At 38.8% G+C, this 13,008-nt stretch overlaps 1 protein-coding gene across 1 annotated transcript in view; it reads right to left on the bottom strand.

The window, feature by feature from the left end:
• Window positions 1–9,157: 9,157 nt before the first annotated feature.
• The window catches only part of LOC123959741 (procathepsin L-like), a 13,104-nt gene continuing 9,253 nt past the window's right edge, over window positions 9,158–13,008 (bottom strand). The window contains exons 2-8 of the mRNA XM_046033994.1: window positions 12,893–13,008; window positions 12,678–12,800; window positions 12,140–12,292; window positions 11,204–11,428; window positions 9,867–10,032; window positions 9,632–9,749; window positions 9,158–9,385 (exon numbers count right to left, since the gene is read on the bottom strand). Coding sequence (XP_045889950.1) covers window positions 9,286–9,385; window positions 9,632–9,749; window positions 9,867–10,032; window positions 11,204–11,428; window positions 12,140–12,292; window positions 12,678–12,800; window positions 12,893–13,008 — 1,001 coding nt within the window. The 3' untranslated portion in view covers window positions 9,158–9,285. The remainder of the gene's footprint in view (window positions 9,386–9,631; window positions 9,750–9,866; window positions 10,033–11,203; window positions 11,429–12,139; window positions 12,293–12,677; window positions 12,801–12,892) is intronic.

The raw sequence follows: 13,008 nt of genomic DNA, 5'->3' as shown, positions 1-13,008 counted from the left end.
CTGGAAAACAACAACAAGACAACAAAACAAGTTAGGACTCCATTTCCAAAGAAGTGAGTCATGCTGGAGGCCCGAAGCCCTGACGAGACAAACTGACGCATACATAATTTCTAGAGGAAAGCGTTGAGTCATGTTCGTTTACTATCGAGTCACATTGCCATGCGACCACAGCCTGTAATAAAGCTTGTTCACTCCCAGGATTGATAGAGAAAATGGGATCGGCATTAACGCTGCAATTCACATTCCCGACAGTACACTCATCTCCCGACTGCTCGCCCCAAAGCAAAACAAAGAATAACCCGACAAACAAAGAAAAGACAGGGACCGTTGATTGTGTGCAATTATAAAATAATGGATTGATTGTTTTACTGCAACTTGGGGAGCTGAAACTTCGCCAGATCCCAACAATAAACCGGGGCCTGTTTTTTTTTTTCCCGCAGGTCACGGGATCTGCTCCTCGGCCTGGTCATCGAAACTGTACCCAGGAAAACGAAAAGAAAACCAAAACTTGACCGGTAACTTCCACATAGCGGTATACTCCACCGGATCTACTAACGATGCTGGTGGATGTAGTTTCTTTCTTATATATAAAAAGAGGGAAATGATCTAGCAATGGCAGCGTTCAGCTGAAGTGAGGCAGACGACGACAAAGGCAGCCGAATGAAACAAGATGGCTAAGGCTGGCAGATAACAATAAAACATTCCGAACGTTTGACTCAAAAACTAAATTATAATGAGACATTGGCTTAAATAGGCTTGTTTTTAAACGGACACTGGGATATTGTTATACTGTGCTCAAATAACCAATATAAATCTCTGCCCCAAAAAATAAACATTTATCAATGTTGTTGTCCTACGTATAGGCGTCAGAAAGCGAGTAAAATGAGAAACTGCAAGACTCACCGTATATTCGTTTCTGTTGAAGACGATAAAGGACAAAATAACTCCCTAAGAGCGAAGAACACAAAGTTTATAAAGGTCCGACTTGCAGCAGAATAACGTCCCACCGAGCTCTCTGATTGGTCCGCTCCTTGTTTATTACACCGATGACCCGCCCCTATGCGTGACGTCATTGTCAAAGCACGTGATTCCCTCCCTCTGGAATGGAGAGGAGGACATTGCGTCTTTTGCAGGATCGCTGCAGATAAAACTGGGGGGGGGGGGGGAGAAAGGCCCTTTTATTAAATCAGCGTTGTTTGTTTGAACTTGTTTGATGTTAAGGCCTCATGTTAAAATATTCATAGTGATTTACAATGCTACTCACCTGTTCAAAATACCTTTCAGTCATCAAATCAGCCTTCAGATTAGCTGACTAAAGCAAAAACACCTAAGACAAAGTGAAGTCCCTAATGAGACAATATCTGTCACTGGATATTATTTGGAATAGGTCTGATCATTCGTTCATATTAGAAATGAGGGGATAACAATAGAGGGAGTGAAACTTCTCATTGCAACTAACTTACTGGCAGGGGTGGACAGTAACTAAGTACATTTCTCAACTAGTCTAGACAGTACATTTCAGGTAGGCCTACTTCTACTTCACTAGATTGTTTTCTTTCCTTTTCTTTTTACTTCTACTCCACTACATTTCAGTGGGAATATTATCCATTTACCTGATAGCTTTAGTTACTTTACAATATACTTTTTCTTTTATTAATTTTAATGTAGCCTTTTGTTCATAATGTTGTGTTTTGGACTGTTGGTTGGACAAAACGAGCATTGTGTGCGACCCATTATTTCATGAAAGTTATTTTGAAGCCTGTCAGTGAAATGAAAGTTATTCTCCTCTAGTTTACCATTGAATAAGAGTGCAAGGGAACACCCACATGAGAGATTTTTTGTTTACTCTGTAGACGAGGAGATAAGAGTGTTGCACTGTCCTATTTTTAAATGTAGATACATTTAGACAACCTTCTAAATATGTAAGGACTTAAGAAGAAAATTGGGCATACAGGAAGGGAAATAGCATATGCGTAGCCCTACTTCAGTGGGAGGTGGAGGAGGGGATGTAAGGAGAACCATTGTGTATCTTGCAGAGGTGCAGAGTGAACAGCAGTGCAAATTGAGGTCAGTTTCAGCCAAGTAGTCTTTTAGATTTGATCCCTCAGTTAACGTGGATGATTGTCTCTATTAAGGATATATAAGAGGTATAATTCTATCATCATCAAAGCTGTGGGAGGACATGAATATGCATCATAGCAGGACTTTCAATAACGGCCAGGACAAAGTCTGAGTTAATCAATGTTGTTGGTCATGTGATTGACAAGATTGTGAAACTGTGAACAGGCAGAGTTGTTTATGCATTTAGATCAAAACCTCCTGTGTTTGGAGTTCCTAATGCTTTTTATTCAATCAGTGGTGGAAAGTAACCAAGTACATTTAGTGAAGTACAATTTATCAGGTACTTTACTTCACTTGAATATTTGTATTTTTGGCTACTACTTTTGGTCTTACTCATGGTCTAAGTTCTTTTTACTGGACAACATTTATCTACCAGCTTTGATTAATTTGCGGGTTTATGATTAACAAATAAAATAAGATGCATTTTTATAGATTTAACAACCAAAAAGTATGAAAAATGACCCAACTTCAATCAGGTACAGCAGTAAAATGCTGTTTCCTTTTAATGCATCAATAATAATAATCCATTCACATAATATATACAAAAATATAACACTGTAAACTTAGTTATTTTGCATTTACTTTTTATGTAAAATTTATTTTGCAAACAATACTTCTGTATTTTGACCTAAGTAAAGTATTTGAGTACTTCTTCCTGCACTGTGATCCACAAATAATGAAATAACATTTCATTTATTGGAATAATATATTTTGTGCAGGGTTTGTTAATAAAATATATTTAATTTTTTAATTTTGGCTCAATTTTAGTAAATGTAAAGCAATAGTTTGACATTTTGGGAACTAAGTTTAGTGGCTTTCTTTTCGAGAGTTAAAGGGGGAGGTTGATACCACTCTCATTTCTGTACGACAATATGAAATTACAGGCAGCATCTGGTTAGCTTAGCATAAAGACTGGAAACAGGGGAAAACAGGTAGCCCTGTACTAACTGCCTATACATCTGCAACATGTCATTTTTATTCTTTGGTTTTAGTACGAAAAACCAGTATGAAAACAAACAAGACATATTAGTAAGCTTTAAAAGGTGCTGGTAGGCTGATTTTGTTACGTTCGAACAGAGCCAGGCTAGCTGTTTTCAAGTCTTTGCGCTAAACTAAGCTAACCGACTCTTTGCTGTAGCTTTATATTAACTGTACAGACATGGGAGACAATCTTCTCATGTAACTCTTGACAACAAAGCAAATATGTGTATTTCCCAAAATATTTAACTACTGCTTTGAATATAATGAGTTTCAAATTACTAGAATCAACTAATTTAACACCACATGTAAGTTTTTAAACGTAGAATGCAAATTTCCCCCAGCTTCTCGAAAAAGTAAATTGATAAACCTCATACTAACAATAAATACATTGAATTCTAAATGCTGAAATAATGTGACATGAATCTGTCCATGTAATGCGTCATGTCTTCATGTTGTCACATGCAGGATGTTCCAAAATGTCCTTGGTGCAACTCTGCGGTTACGTTAACATGGCCTCATACTTTACAGTAGGCTAAAAATAGATAATTTCCTTCCATTTGCAGAAATATGAAATCAAACTGTGTCCTCAGCCACTGATGACTGGATCATGCTTCTCAAGCGCAGCGACACATGACTACTGAGCACTTCCTGTATGAGCATGCACATGTGTGGTCAGTTAGCATATCCATCTTTTAGGATTGCCTGCCGTTTGCTTTTCCTGTTGAGTAACTGTTGTCAGCAGGGGTTGCTTAAATAGCTTACAAGGGGCAGTATGTAAAAGTGCAAATATTTTATCAGAAAAATTTACTTCAGTGTCAAATTAAAATACTATTATGCACTACAAGGGTTTGACATGAAGACAGCATCCAAATAACGGAATATATTTTCTCTGTTTACATGTTTTAACTGCAAAGGAAAAGTTCCACACTTTGGGAAATAAGCGTATTCGCTTTCTTGTCAAGAGCTAGATGAGAGGATTGATACCATTCTTGTGTTTGAACTGTAAATAGGATAGTGCCAGCAGATGCTATCCATGTAGTTTTATGTCCCGGTGACCATGTCCCCGTTCATTCAGATAGGAGCCTGGTCTTGTTAGTCTGAAATAGCTGCCCGGAGACGTTGCCAAGATGGCTACCGAGAGGCATGACTTGCCTATAAGGACTTTGGTTTAGCTTAGCAGAAAGACTGGAAACAGGGAGAAACAGCTACTGTGTCTGTGTCCAACGGTAACAAAATCAGCACCTCTAGAGCTTACTCATATGTTATATCTTATTTGTTTACTTAGCATAAAAAAGAAAGAATAAAAATGACAAATTGCCGTTTTACAGGAAGTTATGTGCCAGGCTAGCTGTTTCCAGTCTTGATGCTATGCTAAGTTAACCGGCTATAAGCACCTCTAAAGACCGCAAAAGTAACTTGTTATATTTCAGCTGTTTAACCTGAAACCTTTGTTTGTTTAAAAATTAGTGTAAAAACGACTAGTTGCACTTATGTGGGGCCAGACTATTTCTTGTTGATATTATAGTCTAATGGGACTGCTGATCATGTCACATGTCAAATACATTTGAGTTGATGCAAACTATAGACAAACAGGTTGAGTTTCAAGTCTTTTACTCGTAATTATCATACATTCATTTCCATAATAATGTAAAAACTTACTGTCCTTTGTAACAATTTAACATTTACTTAATATTTTCATACGTTTGTAAAGGTCGGTTTCTAAACAAGGCTTTGCTAACTTTCCATCTCCTGCATCACATTGCTAATGTGCTAAATGTTATCATGTAAAAAAAATGCTACGATAATGTGTAAATAAATAACATTTCATCACCGTCACGGCTAATCCTTTAGTGTTGTTGTATTACTTAATCCACTGCCTCTTGGATCAATAACATGAACAAACAAGTGAGGCCGTTTTGTACAAAAACATAGACGTGTCATCAGGCATCAGTTCAGGTCAGTTAGAGTTTGTCTCTGGATGGGAAGACCAGACAAGGTGCTGATAATCTTCCTGTTGTGCTAGCTGAGCAGCGTCCTAATCTGAGGAATGTATGAATGACACGTTGGTGGTTCACAAAGCACATCGACAGGCCTGTTAGAGTGAAGATAAACTAAATATTCATGAAATTACAGATTACAGACAACTGGAAATCCTTTGACTACACAAACATGTTACAAAGGCATTTAGATAGTGAGACTACCTTAATTTTACATTTAGTAAGAGCAGTGGCCTTCTGTGTAATAAAGACATTTAAAGGAATAGTTCAACACAGATATGCTTTCTTGCTGAGAGTTAGATGAGAATGTTAATACTACTCTTATACGGCAAATATAAGGCTAGCCAGCAGCCAGTTAGCTTAATTTAGCACAAAGATTGGAAGCGGTGAGAAGGGAACAGCTAACCTGGCTTTGTCCACGTCCCGGCACCTTTGAAGCTCACTAATTAGTACAGCGCAGTGAAGAACACATTGTTTGGTAGCTCTAGTTACAAGATTTAAAGTTTTATGGTTATAGCAGGTCCAGAAATTGATTTTTGATCAATTCTATTTATATATAACAGCTGAAAATATTATTGACCCCTAAATGTTATTGAGAGTTTTGAGGAACACGATACAAGCACCCTTCATCAATGACCCTCTGATATAGCTTCTGTTTGAGTAAACAGTCCAGTGCTTTGCCATATAATAATGCAAGTTTTTTTTTATTGTCTTGCATCATTGTCATTACGTTTTTGTAATTATTCTTATTTAAAAATGTTATGTAATTGTTTACTTTGTTATAGGAGAAACAATAAAATAAAATGGCTTCAGGAGTTCTACAAAATGTTAAAAGTGGCCTGACTGACAATAATAACTGTACAGCCCTTATTAAAATGGTACCACATCATGAACAATTTAAACATTTAAACTCAAGCACTAGTGGAAATGACTTTTAAGGAAGAACTTACCGTCCTCTACAAAAGGTGCCAAAAAGTGAATGGTACTGCCACAGGAACCAGAAAAACATCCAATACACCCGGACAACTCGATTTCACAATATAGACAATACATTACCTGTGGAAATGTGACAATGTGAAGTGTAGCTAAGAAATTCGCATGATTTAGCATACAAATTCGGAAAAACAACTGAAATTCAAACAACAGTGTGTCACACAACTATAATAAAGAAACAATAACAGGAGATTATTTTGCATATTAATGAAAGCAGCTTTGTTTAGCTGCTAGGCCTACTAACGTTACTAATTTGACATTTAACCTAATGTTACACACTTTTATTCTGACTGAAATTCGAATCGAATCCAGGACTCTAGCAAGCTAGCACATGGCAATTGTGTTTTTTTCGTCAGGTTATTTGAACTGGTGGACAAACCACAAGCAAGTTAAGAAATCATCTTAATCAATTTGACAACACGTCAAAACTTCTGTTAGCTAAATGGTAACGCTAGTTTACCAACAGACATCTGCAACAGTTAATATCAGAATCATACAATGTTAAAATAACAACAAAAACACTTAAATTTTAGCTTCATTCACTGATGGATAGCCGATGTCAAAAAAGTCACTAACTGCCACGCCAAAATCATGTGGCAAAACCAAAACATCCTCAGTGTGTGCATCACTGAAAAGTGTCCCCTGGAAACACTTCCGTAGTGTTGTCATAATGTTTTGTGTTGTTGTAATGTATTGTGTTGTCTTAAGGTGTTGTGTTGTCTTAATGTTTTGTGTTGTCATAATGTGTTGTGTTGTTGTAATGTGTTGTTTTAAGGTATTGTGTTGTCATATTGTGTTGTCTTGTCTGAATGTGTTGTTGTGTTGTCGTAATGTGTTGTTGTCTTAATGTGTTATGTTGTTATGTGTTGTGTTGTCTTAATGTGTTGTGTTGCTGAAAGAGCCCTCACTTGACCCAACTCAAGTTGAGAACTATCAACCAGTGTCTCTTCTACCATTTTTATCCAAAACTATTGAACGGGCAGTATTCAAACAGGTCTCAGAATTCCTCTCACGGAATGACCTCCTAGATCCATACCAGTCTGGTTTTAAGAGTGCCCACTCTACTGAAACGGCTCTTTTGTCTATAACAGAAGCCCTAAGGTCAGCTAAAGCTGCAGCCCAATCCTCGGTTCTTATCCTGCTTGACCTATCAGCTGCCTTTGACACAGTCAACCACAGGATCCTGCTATCCGCTCTCTCAGCAATGGGCATCTCAAGTAAAGCACTCCTGTGGTTCGAATCCTAACTCTTGGGGCGTTCCTACAATGTTTTGTGGCAAGGACAATTATCATCCTCCCACTGCCTCTCCACAGGGGTGCCCCAAGGATCAGTGCTAGGGCCCCTTCTCTTCTCAATTTACACCAACTCTTGGTCATTCCAGCTAAGCAATCTATCCACCATAACATCAAACTACAAATTGACTCCTCTACCATCACTCCAACCAGGGTGGTGAGAAACTTGGGTGTCATGATTGATGACCAGCTGTCCTTTTCAGACCATGTTGCTGTTGTCTCTCGGTCGTGCCACTTTACTCTATACAACATAAGGAAAATCAGGCCCTACCTCACTCAGTATGCCACCCAGCTTCTGGTACAGGCCATGGTTATCTCTCGCCTCGACTATTGCAATGCCCTCCTAGCAGGTCTTCCAGCTTGTGCGGTGAAACCCTTACAAATGGTTCAGAACGCAGCAGCGCGTCTGGTTTCTGATCAGCCCAAAAGGACTCATGTCACTCCATTACTCAGTGACCTCCACTGGCTCCCCGTGGCGTCCAGAATCAGATTCAAGTCACTAATGCTTGCATACAGAGTGACTACAGGGTTTGCACCCATCTACCTAAACTCCATAATACAAACTTATGTTCCTTCTCGGCCGCTACACTCCTCCAACGAACGCCGTCTGATGTGATATGAACTATGAGCTTTTACTAGTCTTTATTGCTGCTCTTACTAGTATGTATTGTCAGTCGTAGATCTGTATTTGATGCTCTGTTGATGCTTGTATGTTGTTCCTCAAATGTAAGTCGCTTTGGAAAAAGCGTCTGCCAAACGAGTAAATGTAAATGTATATAATGTGTTGTTGTCTTAATGTGTTGTTGTCTTAATGTGTCGTGTTGTCTTAATGTGTTGTGTCGTCATATTGTGTTGTCTTAATGTGTTGTGTTGTCATATTGTGTTGTCGTAATGTGTTGTGTTGTCATATTGTATTGTGTTGGCATATTGTGTTGTAATGTGTTGTGTGGTCGTAATCAAGGTTATAATCGTTAACAAAAGCGTACGAGATAAGAAAAGATAGATGTGAAAAAAAATTTGTCATTAACTGAAATAAAAATAAAAACGAAGCTTTACAAAAAAACGCTAACTAAAACTGTATTGTAGCTTTTCAAAACTAACTAAAACTAACTAAAATGAAAGCGTAAATGTCCTTTGTTTTCATGTATTTATTTATTTATTTCAAAGGACCTAAATAAGCCTACATTTCAAGTGGATATGAAGCTGGTGGAACTGACATGAAGAGCTGGAGTGAAGAGCTGGCACGCTACGTGTCGTGTGGCTGTACTGCTTTATTTGTCAAGAGAGCCCTATGTTCAAGCTTCAGATAGTTTAAAAAGGCTCTCCCTTTTAGCAAACCTACATTAAAAACTAAACTGAGATTGAAAACAAAAAGTCAAAAAAAAAAGAAAACTATAATAACCTTGGTCGAAATGTGTTGTGTTGTCATATTGTGTTGTGTAGTCTTTATGTGTTGTGTTGTGATCTATTTGCATGTGTTTCCTTAATTTGCAGTGTATTTGGCCTCTCAGTGCCACCGTATATTATCAGCTCAAGAAACACTAACATTTTGGAGATACACTGTTTTGCAATGAATGAAGTGAAAAATACACCAAACTAGTGTTTCACAACTTTATTTAATCACTGAAGCATGAACAAAGCAAGTGTCAATGTATCACTTACTAAGCAGCATACACATATTTTACAGAGAATAAAACACTAGACTAAAATCTTTCAGACAAAATGAAGTGGCATAAAACCAGCCAAAACAAAATGGCACCATTTCCATGAAAAGAGTGTTTTTTCTCTTAAAACATTGCAGAATCTCCTGTTAATGTGTCGCTCTGACCGAAGACTCGTCCTCCAGCCAAACAACTGCAATAAAATCATTATGGTCCTACAGAGTGGAGCTGTGCAAAACGTTAAACGAGAGGATAACTGGCTGCTGTGGCAATGCCACAGTGGTTCTTTCGGTCTTTAGCCATGTAGATGTAGCCTTTGTCTCCCCACTTTTCACTCCAGCTGCAAGAAGACAAACAAAACAAAAATGGTAAAAGTTTAACATTTAAATAATTACATCAGACGATCTGCATTTTAAGAGCAGTTCAATTAAAAGCCAGAGACAAGTCCTATTTACACTGAATGTTGAAGTTGAATAGACTGTATCTTTCACACTGAAATTCCTACTAAACCTCAACAAAACATTGCGGACTGTGGGGACAAAGGGCTTAATTTTCCAAACAGCAAAGTTAAATGCTTTGGACTGACCTGTTCTTCACGATCCAGTATTTCTTGCCGTCCACATCTTCTCCCTCAAAGCCGTATCCCACCACCAGCACACCGTGGTCCAGCTCCTCGCTGCTGCATTCCTTCTCGTAGTAGATTCCTAAAGTAACATCAACCAATAAAGGTTACATATAAACCATCTTAAAATCAGCTGGCAGAAGAAAGCAAGAAAATGTTTCTTTAACTTTGTCTCTGTTGCACAAAACCAAGAACTGACCTGATTGGTAGAACTTGAAAGATTCATGTCCGGCATCGATGGCGACTGAAACGGGTCCCACGGCGGCCACGGCCTCCATCAGAGTGTTCTCCGAACCGCTGGGGATGTCGACGAATCCGGTGGCGTTGACAGAGTTGTAGTTGGGGTCATAGTGACACTGCCCATCCTGGAGAAAGAAGAGGAAGGTTTTCATTAAAACACTTGCCTGAAAGTTTCATGAAGAGTTTCAATGATTAATGGATTAAACAATTAGTCCATTGATTGGCACTCTTTTTTGACAATCGATTGTTTAAAGCAGAACATTTGATTTCAGTAAACTGAAAATATTTTTGCACTGTTGATTTGACAAAAGCCATTTGACGATATCACGTTGTGCTCCAGGTTTTCAGATATTTTTCAAACAAACAATTAATCAAGAAAATAATCAACAGGTCAATCAATAATAAAACTACTGTATAACTTATAATTTATATGCTAAAATCACTGAACTCACCCTGCCTACATTTGGGAAAGGCCTTTACTTCCTTTTGTGCAAAACTCTTGCTCAGCAAAGATGTGACATGGGATACTATGACTTTATTTCAACCAGTATGATTATGTGTATAAAAATTACAGACAGACAGCTTAGCCACTTTTTTGTTTTTTGTAGGCACCAAGATAATTTTTTGATTTAGATTTTTTGACGTTTTGATTCTTTTGATCGGTGGACCCTTACAAAAGGATTATAAATAAAGGAACGGACACATTCGGACTTTACGTCCTCTTTAAAGGTCTCTCTTGTTTACCATGCCAGTAAATATGAGTGAATTAGACTTTGGGGCTTGTTGTTTCTGTAAAATGAACTGAATGATTGAATTGTGGAGAATCTAACCATTTGTATCATGTCCATACTGACAAAAGTTTAAACACGCATATTTCTATTCACAATCTAAGCAGCTTCGAACTAGCTAAAGCGGGTGACGCGGCGGTTTTTAAGAGGTTTTATACATCCAAAGAACTTCTATAAAAACCAGACAAGATGTCTAATTGAGACCTGCATTTATTTTTAAAAACGTGTACCCACACCAGGCCAGTAAAGGCCTAGATAGGCGGCTATTTGTGACTTAGATTTTAATTCAAGTTTTACAGTAATAGTTAATTAAATCCATGTTTCATAAACCTAAATTTAAGACCTTTAAATACTCCCTTTTTAATGCCAAACAAAGTGTAATGACAAGTCTCATAGTTTGGAGGTTAAATTAGGAGAAGAGGAACAACATTCTAACTAATTAATTAAAATTTGTTCTTGACATTTTAAGACATGTCCAGTTGACATTTCCCCGTCCTCCCATACGTACTGTGCCCTGGTAAGGATAAGGGTCCTCGGAGTCCAGCCCCCCATTGTCCTTGACGTACTGGAAGGCCTGGTCCATCAGACCGCCATTGCAGCCCTCATTGCCCTCGGGTCCGGAACAGTCCACCAGGTTCTGCTCGCTCAGCGACACCCGTTTCCCCGTCTTCCTGAATTGCTGACCCTCCAGAGCTCCGGTGGCACTGAAGGCCCAGCAGGAGCCGCAATGACCCTGAGAGGGAAGGGGATAAAAGTTATACAGAGTTAAACATCAACCGTACAAGTTATTTTTGCTCTTAATCACTGCTGCATATTTATCATATTTCACATTTTTGTGACCCTTTCTGATGTCGGCCATTTTGTTGCTGTTATTCTCTTCTGCATGGCCCTGAACCGCTGAACAACGTAGAGTTGATGGTGTCAGTAACGTTTTCCGTTTTTAAATCCTGCCTCAAACTCAATTTCACATTACAACATGTTGTAATGTCACAAATAAATCTACCTCATAAAAACATTTTACACCATCATCTTGTCGACAGACTACCAGTAGTTTTGCAGTTTCTTACGGCACCCCGTAAGTTATGTTGTACATCGCACTCCAGCATTTCTACACAATGTAGCCTACATATTTGCTTTACCCTGACCTGGTTTACTGTGAGCTGGTCAGACTGGTTTCAGCTTACATGTATACACAGCGTATGCCAAGGGGGTGGAGAGAACAGATAGCCTACACACTTCATCCCGTTATACAACCCTGTGTTGTAAAATGATAAATAAAGCTACCTCATACCATAAAAACAATTATATTCAGAGTAGTGGGTTGTTTGTGTGCTTTACATGGTGATTTTACAATTTGAGAATCCAGAGTTAAAAATCTCTTCTGTTGTACTGGCTCGATGACTTTGAACAATCCTGTCACATGAGACGTAAAAGCAGTTGTTACCTGGTCCTTCACCGGAGTGACGTAGCCGGTTTCCCTCCAGTCCACAGAGTTTGGGGCTTCCAGGAAGTTGGGCTTCATGAACAGAGATCCCTTGATCTTCCTCTCTGATTTGTACGTGTAGCCGTTCATGACCTGCCTGAACTCCTCGTTAGTCTGTGGAAAGACAAAGGTTAAGTGAGTAAACGACAGTAAAACCTGAATTAGGCTACAATAAGACCTGAGGAGAAAAGGCAACAAGCAGCTGTGGTTTGTGATTGTGTGTCTTTAGCAGCAGACTTTAATGGATGTAGTTCATCTAAACCTGATTTACACTAAGCAAATTAATTTTTAGTAAATGTCATTGCAGTTCTCTCAAATTTCCCCCCGGTTTTGTTATCATTGTACGTCCCACACCAGATTGAATCAGTTGTTCTCATGTTTTTCCTTTATTCCTCAAGTGCTTTCTGCCTATTTATAATTTATCCTTTATTATTACTGTTTACTTTGCTGTTACCAAATCAATTTTTATAAAGTCTGTGCGTTGACACCGGGGTCTTACCATGTCTCCAAAGTGGTTCATGCCCAGGCGGTAGGTGTGTTTGCCCAGGGAGTGCTCCAGGTTGTGCAGCTCGATCTTCTTCAGGTTCTTCTCCCACACCATTCTCCTCCAGCCCTCCTCCTTCTACAAATAAACAACCACCATTCAGACCTTTCCCTGATACCTGGCAGGCTAGAAAAGCGTGCAGGAAAGAAAAGAAAGAAACAACACTTCACCTCATGATATTTCTTTGTGTGCCAGCTCTTCCACAGGTCCCAGTGTTGATCCAGCTGTCGGTCCAGGCTGGGGGCTGAGAGGGCTGCACTCAGACACACAACAAACACAGCTAGAG

Source organism: Micropterus dolomieu, linkage group LG21, assembly GCF_021292245.1.
Source record: "Micropterus dolomieu isolate WLL.071019.BEF.003 ecotype Adirondacks linkage group LG21, ASM2129224v1, whole genome shotgun sequence".
Taxonomy (NCBI): domain Eukaryota; kingdom Metazoa; phylum Chordata; class Actinopteri; order Centrarchiformes; family Centrarchidae; genus Micropterus; species Micropterus dolomieu.
The sequence above is the reverse complement of the archived record's forward strand: the minus strand, read 5'-3'. Positions and strand labels throughout refer to the sequence as shown.